Source organism: Tympanuchus pallidicinctus, unplaced genomic scaffold, assembly GCF_026119805.1.
Source record: "Tympanuchus pallidicinctus isolate F22 unplaced genomic scaffold, pur_lepc_1.0 scaffold1, whole genome shotgun sequence".
NCBI classification, from domain to species: Eukaryota; Metazoa; Chordata; class Aves; order Galliformes; family Phasianidae; genus Tympanuchus; species Tympanuchus pallidicinctus.
The window spans coordinates 34,201,128-34,221,621 of NW_026294618.1; the positions used below are offsets into that span (position 1 = coordinate 34,201,128).

Sequence of the window (20,494 nt, forward strand, 5' to 3'; positions counted from 1 at the left end):
TCACCTATGATGGTGGAACGCAAGTGTCCTATGTGAAACTTTTTGGCAATATTAGGGGAGCTGTAACAAATGTTCACAAATAACGTTTGTTCAGTGTACAAGACTGCCACATTGCCTAAAGAACTCGATTCATTCGCACAGCCAAACTGTCACAAACCCACAGTTTTCCCTTATAATTCTCTGATTAGCTTCTGTTCCAGACAGCACACCTCTCTATCAAATGTTAGCAACCAGTAAAACAGTAAAAACCAACACAACAAAGCCCCCTAAATTCCAACTGTGCAAGTGACAAAGGACTTATCCTATCTCCCCACATTTTACATGTTTTGGGCATACAAGTCATTCTTTTCACACTGTTATTATAAACAAATCTGACACTGGAACAGGTGAATTTGTATGCAAGAATCAGTATCTTAAACCATAACTTCTAGCAAGTGTCTTTTTCTACACAGGGAAACAGCATATCTTTATGCTGAAAAAACTTCCAACACTGCTTTACAATGGTCAGCTTCTCTCTTGTATTTCAGTTCAATTTAAGCTTCCAATGGTGGCATATTATTATTTTTTCTTAAGCCTTTACATGGAAAATATTACAAAATAGTTAAGCTAGCTCTTTATAGGTTGTAGTTTCTTATCAACAAAAAGAAACAGTGTGCCCACAACTATTTGTCCTCTAAAACAAAATGGAAGCAGCCCTAACATTCACGTTCCAGATTCAAGGCAAGTGCTCACTTTCTGACTAAGAAAGCCTATAAAACAAGTCTAAGTGAATAGAGATTTTTTTAGTGCATAAGGATATGCAAGTCAGACACATCTATTTCCATGAGCAGATGGCCACAAAGACAATTTTACCAGCCAGAATTTCCAAGGCCAGAAATTCAGATTTATCAAGACAAATGCCTTGCTACTCTGGTGAGTCAGGAATTAATACATTAAGGAAAACTAAGTAACAGGTTAGGAAACTGAAGTCCAAGGGTGGGTGTTGCTGGCTAAAAATTCAGATGATGTTTCTTGATGACAAAACAGAAGAAACCTACTTGAAAACTGAATGCTGCCATATTCTAAATGAGAAAGAGGAATGACCTTTTCAAGCACCAAAAATATATTCTAGGGAAAAAAAAACCCTCAATTCCCTAGATAAAACACATTCTACTGGAATATAGAACTCTTCTACTTGGCAAATGTGTCAGAAATAAACACAACTGAATACAATATCATAAACACGCTTTAATTTCACAGGCATCATACATTATGGCGATGAATAGCAATTGTCAGACAAGGCAGTTTTCCTAAAGGACTCATCACGTGTGCTTACCTGAACTCAACCACAGCCTTTTGTTTAGGCACAGTAGAGAAAAGTTCACTTTTTGTTCCATATTGTGTGCCATCTTTCCGCACCTGCTGCAGAACAGCCTGAAGCAGAGGGAAGACAAAAAGAAGGAAAATAAGTTTCAACAACAGAAAACTCAGTCAGGAAAACTTTGCCAACCACACAGAAGTCTGATCCCACAGCCTTTTTTTCACATTAGCAATTAGGTGGTCAAGCAAACAAGATATCGTAGCAGATGGAAATGCCATTAAATTTGTAAAGCTGAATCTGATCAGTTAAGAACATCAGAGAAATTGTAAACAGAGATTTTGGTTTAAATCTGCATTGATTTTGGTGAAAACTTAAAAGTAGAAAATGTAGGTCTTACTAAAATCACTGGTTTAGTTGGACAACATGAAAGGGCAAGAGAATCACCCAGAAGTAACTGGTAGGCAGAAAAGTCAAGTCAGTTAAAGAGTGTGGGTAGAACAGGGGCCTCATATAAACAAAGGAGTTCTCACATAAACAGGAGTCTGAATTTACTGTGAGCAGGACCCCTGCCATGCCTCATTCACGTAACACATTTTAAATAGAATGTACTGTGTAAAACTTCTGAGCAGTAGACTTAACAAGAGAAAGTATATCTTCATGTACTCTGACGTTCTCACAACAGCTGGGTTTTTGTTTTTTCCTTCCTGAATTAGTAACAGAAGCTACATAGCAAACCTTTGAGATCCCTCAAAGCGCCCTCCCTCCCATGAATAAATCTTACCAAGGCGCACTTCAAGGAATTTGGCCATTTGTGTGAAATTTCTGTAAGTCTTGTCAAAGTTTTTGCCAACATGTGAATGCAGGCAATACCCACTGAGCACAGCATGGCCCAATCACACAGGCTCTACCAACCCCCTGGGACACGGGAGATCCTTCACAAATTAACTGTGACTGAAGGCCTGCAAAAAAAATCCAGTGTGCTGTAACTGCATGAACACCTGCTTATGCAGGTTACCTGAACAGCACACTTCTATTACTCTTTAGGAAATCTGAGACAGAAGTCCAATAGTCCCTGCCTTCATGATTTCTAAAGCCCAGCTAAGAGACAAGACAGTTACTGAAAAACCCTCTTCATCAGCTCACTGCAGGTAGACTGAAACAACAGCTCAAGTGAGCACCTAATGGTCTGAACATTCGTAATAACAATAAGATAGAAAAACTTCAGCCAGCAGTTCATGAGAGGCAAAACCAGAAGAGACATAGCTACTTCTAAATTCAGTAATATAAATTTAAGCTGCTTCCATTTTTTGGAAGTACATAAGGCAGATTAATGTACCTATTTTCTTCTAGTTAATTTACCATCAATGCTCACTGTATTTCTTTATTATTCTTTAGAAAAAACAACAGCTTAATATTCTTCTCTTTTTGTGTTGGAAGAGAATAAGCACACAGAACAGAGAAAGATTAAAAACAGGAGACCTGCAGGAATTCAAACCTCCTCAGAACTACAAATCACTTAAGTCCACAAGGGTTAAATAATAAAAAATGAATACACTCACATTCTACTAAAACTGCTAGATTTTTCTAGGCACCAAAAGCCATCTTGCTTTCTATTCCTCGATTTCCAAAACAGGCCACCTATTTAGTCCCCATATGGCAAAACATCCCCTTACCCCTTTCCCTACTTGCAAGCCTGTAAATACACTAGAAAGCATCTGTACAAAAGCATGTCTACTTTGAAAGTATGGAAACTGCCTAAAATTCCTTAAAACAGTTCTTCAACAGCTTGAAAGCAGTTTGTGGAAAGATGAATCCTATGTTAACTATACTATCAGCAATGCATTCATGCAGCCAGTTAATTACCTGCATGCACCCTATATGAACTCAAGTGGAAATCTCATTCCATTGAGTGGAAAGTTGTTGGGTTTTTTTCGGTTTTTTTTTTCCACCCACCCCTGAGGTCATCTTAAAATTGTTTGGCAATAGAAATCAAAGTAGAATAAGTGAGCTGTGCTTGAAGAGAAACCTCTAATGCAGTGGTCATTATGACACATAAGGTAAGCTAGACATACACACACAAATCATCAAATTTACAGTATATGTTTTCCTTACTAGTGAAAGCCACAGTTTAGTCATATCTCCTCAGTGATATAATGTAAAATTTTGTGTTCTACTTCCACATTTTTTCTAACAAAACTCAACTGTGCCAGACATGTAGTTTTGCTTGAACCATTATACTGACAAGAATCCACCTACAGACAGCATCTTGTCAAACCCTGCCCAGGAATAAAATTCAACACCAACACTGTTCTTTCAGCAAACTGTCAGCTGTTATGTTTGTGATGGATTACAGACAGCTGATGAAAATCTCAAGAGATGTCTTTGGTAACAAATAAAGCAACTGATTAATAGGAATGCCTAAGCATTAGCAATTCACCAGAAGAGACTTTTCACTCAGTAAAAGACAGCTATGAGCTCAAGTGATTCAGTGGAAGTCCTGGTAGGACATTTCATGAGTATTAGCTAAGATCTGATTTCCTACTCAGAAAGCTTATTTTCCTAAGACCACAGTGTTGCTTCCATAAGAACTGCTTAGATTAAAACCGTGAAGAACAACAGTGGAGCTTGCTTCCCAAGTTAGTTCAACTGACGGAACAACGCTTTCATTCACTTCCCAGTCTAACAGTGCCTGCCAGACACCTGTCCTTATGAAGCTCTTGCAAATAATCCAGACTGAGTGCAATTGAAACACTGCTCTTATAGATTGAGCATGCTAAATTACTGGTTTAACAAATTAAGCTTTCAGTTTCAGTCAGACATTGGCCTTTAAGAAACACATCTTCCTTTTTGTTGTTGTTCTAACAGTAGATCCGTAGTCAAATATTGTTATTTCAGATATCTTTTTATCATCCTTCCTATCTTAAGCAAGATTCTTTATATGCAAGATCAAAGTCTTGAACTCAAAGTACGTGGCAGAAACAGGGAAGAAAGAAAAGAATGTGGTTATCACAAAGGGTAGATACACTGTTTCCTCAAAAAGATACACCTCGGTAACCTTCTTTCTGAATTCTAGGCCTACATAATGGAACAGCATCAGGGATCCATGGAGAATATCGATGAAAAACAAGCAGTTCTACATAGAAAATATCTAAAACTGAGTATTTCATATTCAGGAATTTATTTTTACCTTAACATGCCTGAAATATTGTACTCACCTTTGCTAGCAATTCCCTGTTTATTGTAAAGTTTACTGTTCCTGGACCAGTGCTGATTTCACTCACTACAGCATCACATTTTAGCTGTAAGAACAAGATAGAACAGTCACTCCCCATGAAAACAAGTAGACAGGGAAATTTTAATTCAATCCATTCAAAATTTAATATCCACACTGGATTAAATTAACATGTTATTTATCTGATTGAAAGCAACCATAAATGGATGACTGAATCAATCCTGCTGATAAAGAATGATTTGATTATTTCTAATCCATGCTTACTAGCTCTGACTACTCAGTGCAAAACTCAGTGTGAAACATCACACATTCATTCTCAGTCCTTGCACGTGCCCAGTTTCTGTTTCATTTTGACTGTGAGCGACCTCTTCTTCAAACAAATTTCGTTTATTTACAGGTTGAGAGTTTGGGCCTCTTCCTTACTAAACTAGCTATGTTTGAGAGCCAAGAAACTTCCTACAAAAACTAACAATAAAATAACCAATCACACACAACTTGGTTAATGCATACAAGAGAGACAGGCAAGCTGTTAATTCTGACTGAAGCACACCAGCACAAGGAAGAATTTATACCCATTTTATAGCTTTTGTGTTTAGAACATGATTTAAACACGAGGTGCAATCACAGTTAGGCTCTAAGTTCTTTAACTTTTACAAGCTCCAACAATAACAAATTCTACTGTTTATGAGCTACATGAATAAATATTTTTTTTATTGACTGAGAATTTCCCACCTTTCCATTTTACTGAAGGTCCTTTTTGCCAACATTAAGAGGCAGACAGAAAAATTCCCAGTGCACTTGCTCCATACTATTTGCTCTGCTAAATGTTTTCTATGTAAGTTGTCATTAGTCTTCCAGTGTTTTTCATCTCTCTTCAGTATGAACACTCACTTGGCCTCTCCATACTTTAAGAACCTCTCCTCCAAGTACAATATAGTTCTACAGTAACCAGACCTCCTCATGCCTGAGACTTGGGTCAGAGTGCCTTTATGGTAGGTAGAGGCACACAGATTAAAAATAATAATAATAATGAAAAAACTTCCCCCTCAGCAAAGAACTAACAGTTCAAAGATGAAGCAGAAAATCTCCAGACAAAAATCAAAAGCCAATGAACGTAAGACCTTTCTGACAGGCAATTCTCAGCATATCAGAGCATATTATGCTCCATTTAGCATCACATTGCATTATTTAGGCTACGTTAGTCAACAGAAACTGTTTTAGACTCACCTATTCTAACCTAAATATCCACATTTCAAATGCTGTGACCTATTTCCCTAAGACCATACTATTGAACCCTGAGGCACTATCAACTGCTTATCACAACAAAAACTCATCACTGCATACATTTCTCTATTCCAATGCTAGTTTTGCATATAACGGTTCTATTTTGTTTATTTCTACACTGCTCATCTTTGTGGAGTGATGATGTGATCAGACTAAAGAAAAGATAATAAATGCACTACACAACAAGAGATCAATGATATTTTTTTCCTTCAGTTAACCAGCACAGTGTGCACAATTTGGAGGCTTATATTGATGGCCTGTACCTTTTTGTAGTTACGATGGTTTCTCCCTGTACATGAGTCTCTACACACGAGACTCTGTGGCCAAGGTTTATTTTCTGAGCCACAACCAATAAGGAGGGAGACACATTTGCAACTCTCTAATCATTGGGAACCAGACTGTTTTCAAAGTGACAGACTAGACACTTACAAAAGAATTGCTGCCATGATATTAGTCGCTTGGACAGAATGCCCACAAAGGCTGTCAAATTCCTGGAGGCTTATAAAACCTGAGTGGATTTCAAAACTTCTGAGCAACCTCATCCAAAAACTGCCAGCAACCTACAGGTAACTTTTCCTGAAACTCTTTCAAACTCTGTGATTCCAGGTCATCTTAATGCTGCTTCAGAACTTTCAGTGGTACATCTGTCTGAGTAACACTACCTCTTGCTCTCAGTCAGAATACTCACCTATTACAAAAAATGGTTCTAAGGTATGGAGCTCTTCAACATCTCAGCAGTGAAGAACGAAATGAAGAAACAGTTCAGCATCTCAATAATATTGCAATTGTTTTATTCATCCTTGTTAATTCCTGATCAAATAGCAACCCTACTGACTGCTTCTAAAACTTCTTTCTAAATCACATAAAGAATCTTTTTTTGCTCTTTTATTTTCTTGCTAGCGCCTCTTTGCAACTTTGCTACTGCTTAGTTTACGTTCCTCTTCACTGGCATCAGCCGCATCTTTGTAGATTGTGAAGGATCTTTTTAAAACCCTAGAATCGCCTTTCTGATCCCACTTCCAACTTAATGCACGCCAACTCCTCGAAGACTTTTATTTTCTTCCCTGTCCCTTCTGTTTCTTCAAGGCTTGAATCACTTCTGGATATCTTGTTTTGTACACCTGCTGCTTCTTTGTTATACAGTAGTTACTCTGAATGCCTCAGCTACTACCGTCTCCCATGGCCTGGAATGGTCACAAAGACACTTCTAAGCAAACCTCGATCTCAAGCAGCCAGTGATTGGAAGTCTGGCCTGATAAAGGTAGCATACCTTCTCAGCTAGCTTCTGAGCTCGAAGCTGAAGATCTTGTGCCATGTAATCTCTAGAACTGCCTTCTTCTATGGAAGCAATGGAAAGCTGGAAATCAGCATTACGCCTGAATAAAAGAACATAAGAAAATCAGGGAAGAAATATATTGAAATGATGGGGAGATTTGACAAATCCAAGTTGACACAGACTATGGCAAGTCCAGTTGGCAAGCATAACCCAGTCACAGATGTGGGAATACACCATGGTCAGAAAAATACATCTGAAGACTCAGTATTACCTTCATTCTAACTAATACAGTGCTAAAATACTGTAATACAGTAAGAATACCAGTTCAGAATAACAAAGGTTATGCTCATGAATAGTTGCCATTTACCTGCTATTACCATTACACCTCTCAAGCATGACATGAAGCAAAAAACTCACAATATCTTCACCCCAAGGTCATTAACATTAGCATCAATTAACATTGAAACATTTGCCATTTAAGCACCGCCTATTTTGAAGCAAACATTTGTTTGGAACTTGCTTGAAAAACAACAACAACAACAACAGTGGTTTAATTGGATTTGAGCATCCTACAATTGGGCTGGTATGTCAGCTTAGGGCTTTCTGTCTTTCTTTCTTCTTAAGACCCGTTAAAGCCTCACACCAACAAACACAACAGTGATCAGCGCAGCAGGACTAAACGCAAACACTACCGTTTTCTGGAGACAGGAACTGCAGAGATGGACTTTATTAAGTTCTCCGGTGGCAAATCCAAAACTTCAGAGAGCTACATTCGGAATAAAAGCACAAAAAGCGTTAGCATAACGCAGACGCCAGAAAAACCCCGCTCCCCGCTGCCACGAAGCGTTGCGGGGTCTCCTCGCCGTCCAGCAGCGGCGGGCAGCCCACCTGGCGGGCGATGCTCCTGCGAAAGGCGCAGGCCGCCATGGCGTTGCTACAGGCGGGAGGTCAGCACCGCCCCTTGACCCCTCCGCTCCGCCCGCCGAGGGCCGCCCTCCTTCCCGCGAAGGAGGGGCTTGGCAGCCTCCCTACTGCGCATGCGCCGAGAGTCAGCGCTGGCCGCTGCAGCCCCCCCTCTTGGCGCCGTCCGTCCGTCCATTAGCGCGGGGCTGGCGAGATGAGCGCGCGCTCCCTCTCCAAGGTGAGGGTGGGAGGAATGACGTTGTTTTCCGCGCTCCCACGGCGGAGGGAAACGTACGGGCGGAGGGCGGCTGAGGGGAGCCGGGCTGCAGCGTTGCAGCCTCGGGTCTGGTACTTCCTGTGGTGGGGCGGTGATCGCATAGCGCCTTTCTCTCGTGTTTCCCGCTGAACTGCGAGGTGCAGCGGGAGCCTTCCGTACCGTGCAGTTACTGCTGTCGGGAGCGAAAGGAGCTGCTTCCAAGCCAAGCTCGTTTTTAACCCAGAGCGAGTGGATTTCCCTTTCCAACCAGCCGTTGCTTTTACGTATATGAGTAGTGAAGGGTCCTTGCATTGTGTCCGATGTCTTCCATGTAGCACTTGGCCATCTTACATAGTGGCCTCTGCTACGCTGAGTGGTGTTTGGAAATACAACACTTGTAAAGCATTCAGTGGGCAGCATTTATATTTCATTTGACTTAAACAGAGATGAGGGTCACATAAATGATCCGAGGGTTGGAACATCTCCCCATGAGGACAGGCTGAGAGAGCTGGGGTGTTCAGCTTGGAGAAGAAAAGGCTCCAAGGAGACCTGAGAGCAGCCTTCCAGTATCTAAAGGGAGGCTGTGAGAAAGAAGGGGACAGGCTCTTTAGCAGGGTCTGTGGTGACAGAACAAGGGGAGGTGGTTTCAAAGTAGAAAAGGGAAGATTTAGATTGGATATAAGGAAGAAGCTTTTTACAATAATAAGAGTGATGAGGCAGTGGAACAGGTTGCCCGGAGATGTGGTGAGTGCCCCATCCTTGGAGGCATTCAAGGCCAAGCCAGATTCAGAGCAACTTGATCTGGCTGTGTATGTCCCTGTTCCTTGCAGGGCAGTTGAACTAGATGGCCTTTAAGGACCCCTTCCAACTCAAGCAGGTCTATGATTCCTAAGACCGTTTTTCAGAGGTCAGTGTAGGTATTGGTGTTGGAGTACATATTTGGACCAGAACAGAAATAACATGTCCAATATCATCCAACAGACCAGCATCCGTGAGCAATATTTAACATCACTCTGGAGCTTTATTTTTACTTGATCATTCTTTTACCATTGGCTGAACTTATCGCTGGTTGAGTTCAGTGGTCTTTGTTTATGCAAGTGTCTCAGTTGGGAAATAAATGATTGGATCAGTCTGTATGTGGACTTTGAACATTTGTGGTTTTTCTTCATTCTGGCTCTAGCACAGTAACCTCACAGTGAGAGATGGGGGATGAGGGGAGACCACGCTACGGCCTTCTAGTACTTGGGAGCTTATAATGGGAGGTGTCTCTGCCTGTAGCAGTGGAGTCGGAACTGGATAATCTTAAAGGTCCCTTCCAACCAACCATTCAGTGAATTTCACGATAATCAATAGACATCAACTTTTTACACTGATAGTGTTAAAACAAAGGAGAATGGTTTTGAACTAAAAGAAGGGAGATTTAGATCAGATATTAGGAAGAAATAGTTGGGTGTATTTTGTTTGGGTGAAAGGACAAAGTCTTATAGTAAGGGTGGTGAGGCACTGGAACAGGCTACCCAGAGATGTGGTGGATGCTCCATCCCTAGACTTTCAGGGCAAGGATGGATCAGGACCTGGGCAACCTGATCTAACTGTGATGTCCCTACACATTGCAGGGGAGTTGGACTAGATGACCTTTAAAGGTCTTGTCCAACTCTAAGGATTCTATAAATAGAAAAATAAGGAAGTCTTTACTCAGTGGGTAGTGAAATACCAGCACAAGCTGCCCAGAGAAAACCAGGTTGGTTGGAGCCCCTTGCAGGGGGTTGGAATTGGGTGGACTTTAAGGTCCCTTCTAACCCAAGCCATGCTGTGATTTTGTGATTCTGTGATCTTTTCTGAGTTGGGATGAACTTGGCCTCTGTAGGTAAGGGGTATCATTGGCTTCTGTAAATGACTGCATTATTCTGGATTACCTCCATTCATCCCAGCCTCTTGCTTGATTTTATTTCTAACTGAACCTTTAATGGGAAAAAACTCCATTGATATGTCCCAGGGGAATCATTTCATCTTATTTTTAAGCTTATTGAATGAAGGTGCATGAGAAGTTCAAGGATTCCTTTCTTGCTGCTCTATCTGATGGATGAGCTGAAGAACATAATTGAAAGGTGAACAGGTTCCTCACAGGGATGCTGGGATACTGCATCCACTGCTTTTCCATCGTGAAACAGGAAAATAAAGCACAGCAAACAAATTGGTATCTGTAGGATGCTGGCATTTCATTTCTAGTTGTTGGTTTAGTGGAGCACTAAGTTTAGCAGGGAGCAAAGTGGCATGAGGAGTCACAGTCAGATTGATGCTGATTTTGAAGCTTTTATTTTTCTTGCTATTCTCCAGGGCTGCTTTGTTTTTAAACCAAACCCCAAGAGGAGAAAAGTGTCTCGAACAACAGGTTAGTATGCTTTGCTGTATGTTGTTGTGCTTTGAAGGGGTTAATCCTGGAAGCTTCAGTCCTGGTTGAATTCTGTCATAGCTGTGTGAAAATTTCTGTTTGATGTCAATATTGGTGAAAATTCATTTCTTCAGAGGTACACAAGCAAGTAATTGATGAATGTGGGGTTTTTTTTGTCTTGAGATACCAAGATTGTATAGCTAGCTCTATTTTTGCTTTTTTTTTTTTTTTTTAACAAAGTAACTCATTTCTATGCTACCTCAAATTATTTCCTGACTGACAAATGATTGAGGACTAGCACGGGCCACTTAAAGCTATGGGATTCAGAAATTCATTCAATTTGTAGTTCTTATCCTCAGTAAGTTTCTCTTACCCTCAATGTAGTTTCTTTTCCTCAATAACCTTAAGCAAAAGCCACGTGTGGACATCCCATGCACTTTCTTGTATATCTTTTTCTCCAACCCAGAATGTGTTATATAAAGTCTCTTGTCGCTTGTGCAAGACTGAATGGGATTGACTCTTATTGGAACCATAAATAAGTTGTTGTTGGAGAGTGGCTCAGGGAAATTGCTGTTCTTATTCCCGGATTCGAAGCTTTTTGATCTTTCCTGGCAGCACCAGAGCTGTCAAGAAGTGTGACAACTTGTATGTTAAAAAAAAAGGAAGGGAAAGTAGTATGGGCAGACTTCTGGTAAGCACCACAGGTTCATTTATTACCAGAGGGTTTTAAAACAACACTTGCTTCAAAATTAGCCCCAAGTTATTTTTTTTCTGTAAGGGTTGGCACATCTGTGCCTCCTGGGATGAGAGGTAGGGGAATATAATCCAGTCTCTCATTCCAAGTCATTGCGAGGTGAATACACTAACAATCCAGACCTATGCACTTAAACCACATTGGAATTTTATAATTTACAGAATATGATGTTTCTGTTTTTGCAAGATTTGTAATACTTGGGTAAACCCTCCTCAACACGTTCCAGTTAGCACATACTTTGTCACCAAAAAATGCATTTGACTTAACTACCCCTAGGAGAGAAGCAGAAGTGAGCTGCTTTGCCCACTAGCAGCTTTTGGTGAGAACACATAACTTAGCTGTGCATGTGATGAATTTGGAAACCCAAACTTGAAAATGTGAAGTTTCAGTTGTGGTTGATAATAATCTTCGACCTTGCAAAGGCCTTCTGTACGTGTTTGCACCTATAATTTGAGTTTTGGTAGTACAGAAAGAATATTATGCTTTGGTATAATAACAAAAACACAGTGGCTACAATTCTCTTCAAAAGAATAAGGCTTCTGCTATCAAAGTGTGTTATGTATTGAAGCCATTTTTCTTAGGGATGTAAATCAGGTGTTAATTTAGGGAAGCCAAGGAAAACGGAGGGTTAGGGATCGATCTCATTCATCATTGGGCTTTTAATGATTTGGAAGATTGGATGTGCTCATCACATGGTTCTTTAGAGATCAGACCACAGCTGTTCCTCTGCCGAATGATGGGAAATGGACCTTATAAAACTTTATTTAAACATCTTTAAAAAAAAATTTACCTTTTGCTGCAAGGCAATATTAAAGATAATAGACTGCTTACTCACCTTCAGTCTTTGTATTGTTCCAAGTAATGCTAGAGAAGCCTTAATGGCTTCACCAAGCTTGCTAAATGCATGCTGAGAGTGGGACGGGCCCTATTTTACTTTATTTCTTTCATTTTTAAGGGAAATGTAGACCGTGTGAAGGTGGTAGAAAAAAAAATCACCAAGAGGGATGTCACTCAGTTTTAGTAGTTTCTATTCAATCTCAGATTATATTTTTGGCTCTGCCTTTCTTGTTGGCAGCTAGTGGAGAGTTTCTGTATTCAGATTTGTGAAGCAGAGGAGCACCTGGGAAGCCAGATGCATTCCAGAAATGTGCCAAGACACTGTGTTACCAAAAAGGATCTGATTTCTGAAGGCTTGAAGTCGTTCTAGATCAATCTTGGACATTTTGTTTCTCCTTTCCACAAGCAGCACCTATAGAAGTGAGAGGCAATTTGGAGATGAGGCCTGGTTTGAGCTTAAAGGTTTTGTTGGCGTAGTTAGTTAAGGTGATGTATTAAAAATAATAATAATCTGTATTGCTTGTAATCGTAACAGTTCTTTCACAGTATGCTTTGTTGTCATCTGGAAATTGGTATTAAATGTGTTATCCTGGGAGAGCAGAAAGGATCTTTGATGTATTCTTGCAAGCCTTTGTGCTTCATGTCTGACTGCAGTAGTGATGGAAGGTTGCATATTTAAAAGGGGAAGCTGACCCACAAAATTTCCTGAAAGAAGGGACAGACTTGTTTTATTTATTTATTTTGTAAAATAATAATAACTGCTTTTTGCCCTGCTTTAGCCTTTAGCTATCTGGGACTTGAGGTGGAAGCTAACTCTTCCACTTTTGCCTCTACAGTTGGGCAGTACATCCTATTTCTTCCGTCATTTAGCAAAATACCAGCAGTTAGTTAATTGGCTAAGATAACAAGCTAAGCTCCCTTACATGTTTTTATATTTGTATGTATTTATATATAAAAAGATATTCTTGCTTCAGTTGAGTCCTTTGTTTTCTTCTCAGCAAAGAATGTTTTGCCTTGATAATCTTGTCTGTGCTCGTGTTTATTTTCTAGCTGACTATTTCAGAGAAGGAAGCAGTGATTTGGAGGACAGTGAGCTACGGTTTGCTACTTGCCAGTCATTACAGAAACAGGTCAAATCAGAAACAGAGGTGAGTCTTGCACCTAATATGAAAGCAGCATTTTGCATTTATAACAGTTCTGCTTACTTCTTTGTTTGGTCTTTTATATATATTTTTTTACATGCTTAAATAAGCAATTTATTAAAGCAATAAAAGAACCAGAAATATTGACCCAGGATATAATAAATACAGAAAATCCATCAATTACACATAACCTCTGCTCATAGCACTATATGCTTTTGAGGCTTCAAGCTGCTTCTTCTAACTTTCTGTTTTTAGCAATTGAACTTCTTATTAATTCCTGGCATAATTTTGTTGTTTTTTTTTTCTTCTCTTACCTCCAATTCATTTGTGTACTTGCTAGCCCCCTTAGGATTTTAAGCTCCCTGTGTCCTGAGTGTTACAGAGCCCAGCAGCTCAAGATTCACAGTGGACTTATGTGAATATAACTGCATGGGTGTCAAATATTGAACGACACAGCTGTACACTTAGTCTGTTGAATTAGTATGGACTGTGTCAGTGGGTTTGTCTGGTGGGGATGGGAGTTAATTTCGTACTGAACTGTGGCCTCCTAATTGTGTGTTAGATGGCATGCTGTTGTGTTTGAATAACCAGCTGGCTTGTATTATAGTATTAATAATTGCTTCCGTACAGCAGGGATTTCCTCCTCTATTTGATGTCAAGGATTCTGGGCAAGAATTCCGTATTCGTCTGCTTACTATTGGGCACTGAACGTTGAGGGTTTTTTTTTCCCAAAGTTTGTTTTGGGATATACAGTAGTAGCCAGCTGGATGAAGGTTACAGTTTAGACCCTTAGGCTAAACTCATAAATTCCTCTAGTTCTCTCTCTGCTGTTCCACAATCCACAATCTCACTTTGACTAGTCAGCACCCTTTTCAAACCATACATTCAAAGTAACCAGAGTGTGCAGAGCAGTGCACGGTGTCACAGTGCTGATTGCAGAGCATACACAGAGGCTTCTGGAGGTGTATTTGGCATCTACCTGCTTTTTGCTTCTGCTTGACAGGTTAGCCACCAGCACTAGCAGAAAGAAACTGCCTTGTCAGTTGCACGGTGGGATTACGGGGAAGGCAACATGCTGTAGCCCCTTCTGGAAGACCTTTTCTTAAGTTGTCTTTGTTTGATACAGTGTTGTCAAGGATTTTGAAACAATGCTTCTAGGTAGCAAGCGGTAGCTGCAGGGTTTTCAGGTCGATGAGGTTTTTTTCCTAGTGCTCTGTAAGGATTTGCCTCAGAATGGCCATCATGGTAAAAAGCTTCCCTTAACTATGTAGAAGCACAGAGTCATCTGGAAAATCATAATTATTTCTCCTCCTAAGTCTCCTACCATTTTTCTCTATGAAGGAGTGTCACAAATACTCTTTCTGTTCTTTCTCCTCCTGGTAGAAGACACTTCATCCTAAGCTGACAAATTGATATGAGTATTGCCTTAGTTTGATTAGTTTGGTTAACCAAAGTGCAGATTGCCTGCAGTTATTTTTGCTGCTATACATAAAATTTTATTCATCAAGCTTCTGGGGTCTCTGTAATGTTTCCCACTGAGTTCTGAATTACTATCCTTTTATCCCACACTTGAAAAACTTGGAGGTGATAATTGTTTCTACATGGATAATTGTGGTGATTCAGTTTGGAAGATGTTTAGTGTGAGCTAAATTTCTCTCTCTTTACTATGAGGGTGGTGAGGTGCTGGAACAGGCTGCCCAGAGAGGCTGTAGATGTGCCTGGAGGTGTTCAAGGCCAGATCGAATGGGGCCCTGGGCAGCCTGGTCTGGTATTGAATGGGGAGGTTGGTGGTCCTGCATATGGCAGGGGGTTGGAGATTCGTGATCCTTGAGGTCCCTTCCAACTCTGGCCATTCTGTGAGCTGCTGCTCTATGTAGCACCGTTTGTGAAGTCAGACCAGGTAGCTGAGAGTTTTACCCAGTCGAGATTTTATTTCTTCAGTAACTCTGGTGTAGTAAACCTGATCCATGGTAGAATTTTGGACTGCTGATGTGGACTTATATTCTGGGGATTCTGATAGTGTGCTATGAAAGGCTAGCAGGAAATTGACCAAAGTTTTTGCCAGGGTACTGCTACCTGATGATTTGTTGGCAGGCTCAGTGCTTGTGCTGGTGTTTTTCCTGTTCTCTGGTTTCTAATGGAGGTACTGAATACTGAAGAGGATACTTGGGAATACCTCCAAGTACTTTGTTGAGGAGCCCTCAGCCTTTGTTTATCTATCATAAACTGGGCTGCAGTGGTGGCATTTGGTGCTGACATCCTTTTAGGCTTCTCACATCATGAAAAGCTGGTAAAAGTACTGTACTCCTTTTCAGATTTATGGAATTTGTATTTTTGACCTCTTTTGTTCCAGTGTTGCAGACTGCCTTGATTTTAACCACTGCTTTCAACAGTGTGTTGCAAATGTTGTTATACATCAAGGGCTTTCAGAAACATTCACTTCTTCAAAGGTGATAAATTTCAGGCGTACTTCAAGGAACACAAAATCCCAAGTGCAGGGCTGTAGCATGGTTATTTTAGAGCTGTAAGGTGCAAATAATGGTTTTCAGTCTCTGGTTGTTAGTACTGTAATAGTGATTGAACTTCCATTTCAATTTTTCATCTTGTTTTTGAAGTTTCCAGAGTAAGCAGTGTCATGCAAGTAAATGAGCTGGTTGCCTCAGATGCAGAGCAGACTAACATACGTAGTGGAAATTACCAGAATACTGCCAATAACAAAGTTATTTTGACAAAAAACAAAACCGAACCCGATGGATTTAAGGAAGCTACGTAAATGTGTAGTGCTATGGCAGCCTGAATTGCATCTTCAGAAGAAATAATAGAAACTGCAACCATGCAACGTGAGGACTCAGAATCTTGTTAGATTGGCTCAGTGAAAACCTGTGCAGTAACAATTAGAATCTCATGGTGTGTTGGATATGGAAGATGATGCTCTGAGGATTGTTGTGGGATCTATAGTAATACAGGAATTAGTGTGACGCTGTTATAAAGCTGATGGCATGAACTCATCTTTTTAAAATGTCACGCTGCAATTTCCCCTCGGTTACCATATAATTTATCTGGTATCAGCTGAGGCAGACAGTCAATATCAAAAAGGTCAATATTTTTGAGTAAGTAGAGGATGAAAAGGCTTTTGTGTACTCTTACCAGTTTATCAGCCCTTCACGAGGGGTGCACGAAGAACTCTTGTCTGTAGTTAAAATGGAGCTCAGGGTTTTGAGCAGGCATCGTGTGCAGCATCCTGGAGATGTGGTCTTGCCTCTCTTGGTAGCTTTCTCAGCAACACTGCTTGAGCCAACCTTTGTGACTTCGTTTAAAATCAAGTTCACAGCTATGTGTGTCACTTCTTGTTTCTAAGAAAAAAACACTAGTGCTACTCCAGATGTAACACTGGAGTTTTCAGGAGCAAACTGATACAGGAAAAGGGTAGGAAAATGAGGATATTCTGGTGTTTCCACATTAGTATAGATGAAATTCTTTTTGTCTCCTTACAGCAAATAGAGGAAGAATTGAATGAACAGTTATTTGATAACCTAGTGAGTTTTTTGAGGCGGTCTCATTCTGCATTCCAAGAGAAGACAACAGAATGGACGTGGCGAATGAAGTCCAGAGAAATCCCTACTGCAGCTCTTGTCTTAGGTAATTTCTTAAAGATGCATTCTGCTATGTCCATCTGCACTCTTACAGAGCCTTGAAATTGATGCAGAGATCAAAGAGAATCGTTTCATTTATTTGCAGCAATCAGTGCAGGCCAGGTCAGCTTCAGAAACGTTAACAGAGATTGCTCTGGGAGAAGGAAGCAAGAGTTGACCTGCTTCCATTTTGCCTGTATGCTTAGTACCTTAGTGCAATAAATCTGCTTCTTCCTTGGAGGTTCATCTTAGGCAACCAGTCGTGATTTGGTTTTTTTCATGATGCATGGAGATGCTTTGATTCTATCCCCATATCTGGCGCTGATTTCCTTGGTGGTTTCTATGACTAATCCCTGTGGCATGGAATTATACAGCTTCTGTATTTCTGATATATATTAATGAGTTGACTCTTGCAGAGCATCTTTACATGTAGGAAAGCAGCATCTTTATCTTGGAAAAGGAGCAGAGGGTGAGAAAAATAGCTGAAGGCCTTACGACTAAAGTTAGAGAGGTTCTGAAGTTGGTTTTTTTTCCCTTTCAAACAGTTGTAACTGTAAACCTAAACCTGGTTCAAAGCAACCTGATTATGTTTTTGTTGGTTCATAAACCTGTGCCACAGATGTATTATATCAACACTTACAAAGAGTGGAGGATTAGTCTGCTTTTGGAACTAGTAGAAAGTGAGAAGTTCCTGCTCTGAATATTGCTGTGGAAAAGAAGCTATGATTTGCCCTCTGGAGACTCCCCTTCCCCATCCCCTTCACTTATCCTTTTTTTTTTTTTTGTCTAAAGATGTTAACAAAGGCAGTAAATGTTGAGTAGGTCATAATTAATTCAGACTGTAGTTCATAAAAACTCACAGTAATTTCCCTACTTGCATAAGTCCCATGCAGATTCAGGTCTCGAGGGTCTGCACTGCTGCTCTCCTAGAGAAAGTGAATTTCATCTTTTTATCTGTAGGATTAGTTGCCTGTGGATGTCTTTGAGGTTATGAGTGGCAGGGAAATTAGAAAACCAATCCTATTCCCTGCAGGTTTGCAGCCTTGAGAAATCTTTCATTAAAAGTAAGGGAAAATTCTCCATTAGGCATCTTTACAGCTCCCTGTTCCTTTCAGCTGACTGGTATTCATATGGTTGTTCAGTCTTGTGCCGTTTTTTCATCTGTCCTCATAGATGAAGTGATGCTTTTCATTCCTTCCTTGAATATTTGTGTTAGCTCTTGCTTTTTTTTGATCCACCATGGTCACAAGTCACAGGAAATATGCAGTTAAATCATCTTTCTTTTAGGTGTGAATGTAACAGATCACGACTTCACCTTTAGAAGTCTCTCAGAATTCCTTCAGAATAATGTTACTCCTTACATAGCGTTGCTGGAAGCCAAAGATTGCCCAGGTAAATACTGCAATAGCTTTGCTTCTTCATCTGAATAATCTGTCAATTAATTAGTAATTCTAGTTTTTGTCCCCAGATGTCAGAATATTGAAATGGAGAGACTTTGAACACCTTCAAAAGATTTGTTCAATCCCACGATAATACAGCAGGAATTCTAGTGGGCTTTAAGATGTGTGTAATTCTATCTCAGACAGTGATGATTGAAATGCTGTTTGGTTGTAGCACGAGTGTTGAGAGCGTGCTGCTTAGTGTAGTGCATGCTAATATTGTAGGTTGGCTTTCCTCTGGTTTGAGCAGTTGATGTATGGTTGCATTCCATTTTTAAATGCTTACCCTCACATTATTGCAGCAAAGAAATGGGTAGAAAAAAACTGTCCCACTCCTTATTTGAATATCAAATATTGTTTAAAAGTGAAAAGATTTAAATAATACATGGCAGCACCTCCAAATCTATTGGTGGCCTTCTAGTTTATTTTCAGGTCATTCTGTCAACAGGTGTGAAGTTTAAGAAAGGGGCCACATCTTAGTGTGAATTATTGCTATCTATGTAGAAAAGTGAAAAATAAAAAGTTGGGGAGTTTCTTAGAGCATGAGTTGGGGAAGTGCTAAGGATGTAGGCCACTAACCAAAAGTCTTCATCGTATTTCTAAAAAATGTGTTGTGAAGGCATTAAAAATCTGATGCAGAAGCTGTTGGGACAGCTGATGAACTGCTGTATAGATGTGGACTCATCAGAAGAGGAGGACTATGAACAGGTTTCCCGTAACAGAGTTCGTTGTTCGATGACTTCTCTTATCAGCTGGTATGAGAGTGCAACAAAGGTAAGATCTTTATGTGTCACTAGTTTACAAAAACGTCTGACCTTTATATTCTTTAAGAGAAGGAAACTGAATACCTCAAATTTATATGCAGTAGTGAAAAAATGCAGAAGGTCAGCTTCTCATCTAATGCTGAGAAACAGCTGAGACTGAGCAGATTCAAGTATAAACCTGTAACGTATGTAACAAATGCGGAGTTCATTGCTGATGAGGTGTGAAGGTCAGAATCCTGGAAAAAATAGGTATACTGCTATTGTACAGTATGTTTACTTGGGAGCCAGAGGATTAAAATGCAGTGTCAACTTCGTGCTAGGTGCTTTACTCCCAAGAGTGCTGGGATGTTTATTAAAATAAAACTTCAAGAGAGAATAGTCCTCTAAGAGAAAGACACCGCACTGCCCAGTGTGGCACTGTATCATCTGCAACCCATACTACAGCAAAAAGCAGTGGCAAAATAACTTTCTAAGTGTTTTTTATCCTTGTATTAAATAAAGCTACTTATGCTTTATTCAAGCTTTATTTTCTGTCTTGAATGAAAGCTAGAAGTGATTTTTACGAGCAGCGTGTTGAGTAAAAGTTTCATGAGTGAACACTCTTTCTGTTACTGTATAAATATATAGAGAATGGGAAGCTTCCATGTCCCCAGCTAAAATGTTCCACGATCTCAGCAGAGCATTACTGATTCTGTCCCACAGAGTTGTCTTTGTCTTTCATGGCATATAGAATCATAGAATTGCTCAGGAAATTGGAAAAGACCTTCAAGATCATCAAGTCCAGCTACAGCCTAACCATACTACCCTAACTCTAACAACCCTCTTCTGAAGCCAATAGGATGAGTTTCAACAAGGCCAAATGCCGGGTCCTGCACTTCGGCCACAACAACCCCAGGCGACGCTACAGGCTTGGGGCGGTGTGGCTGGAGGACTGCATAGAGGAAATGGACCTGGGGGTATTGATTGATGCTCGGCTGAACATGAGCCGACAGTGTGCCCAGGTGGCCAAGAAGGCCAATGGCATCCTGGCTTGCATCAGAAACAGTGTTGCAAGCAGGAGCAGAGAGGTGATTGTTCCCCTGTATTCAGCACTGGTGAGGCCGCACCTCGAGTACTGTGTCCAGTTTTGGGCCCCTCACTGCAAGAAAGATATTGAGGCCCTGGAACGTGTTCAGAGGAGGGCAACAAAGCTGGTGAGGGGTCTGGAACACAGGCCATATAAGGAGAGGCTGAAGGAGCTGGGAATGTTCAGCCTGGAGAAGAGGAGGCTCAGGGGAGACCTC

At 40.5% G+C, this 20,494-nt stretch overlaps 2 protein-coding genes across 3 annotated transcripts in view; one reads left to right on the forward strand and one right to left on the reverse strand.

The window, feature by feature from the left end:
- RARS2 (arginyl-tRNA synthetase 2, mitochondrial) overlaps positions 1-8,099 on the reverse strand; it is a 33,158-nt gene extending 25,059 nt beyond the window's left edge. Inside the window, exons 1-6 of the mRNA XM_052694225.1 lie at positions 7,981-8,099; positions 7,785-7,858; positions 7,087-7,192; positions 4,516-4,599; positions 1,316-1,413; positions 5-60 (exon numbers count right to left, since the gene is read on the reverse strand). Coding sequence (XP_052550185.1) covers positions 5-60; positions 1,316-1,413; positions 4,516-4,599; positions 7,087-7,192; positions 7,785-7,858; positions 7,981-8,019 — 457 coding nt within the window. The 5' untranslated portion in view covers positions 8,020-8,099. The remainder of the gene's footprint in view (positions 1-4; positions 61-1,315; positions 1,414-4,515; positions 4,600-7,086; positions 7,193-7,784; positions 7,859-7,980) is intronic.
- A 10-nt stretch (positions 8,100-8,109) lies between these two features.
- The window catches only part of ORC3 (origin recognition complex subunit 3), a 38,907-nt gene continuing 26,522 nt past the window's right edge, over positions 8,110-20,494 (forward strand). For both annotated transcript variants that reach the window (XM_052694177.1, XM_052694187.1), the window contains exons 1-6: positions 8,110-8,233; positions 10,589-10,643; positions 13,285-13,382; positions 16,871-17,015; positions 18,296-18,400; positions 19,067-19,221. In XM_052694177.1, the coding sequence (XP_052550137.1) occupies positions 8,210-8,233; positions 10,589-10,643; positions 13,285-13,382; positions 16,871-17,015; positions 18,296-18,400; positions 19,067-19,221 (582 nt within the window). In that variant the 5' untranslated portion in view covers positions 8,110-8,209. The remainder of the gene's footprint in view (positions 8,234-10,588; positions 10,644-13,284; positions 13,383-16,870; positions 17,016-18,295; positions 18,401-19,066; positions 19,222-20,494) is intronic.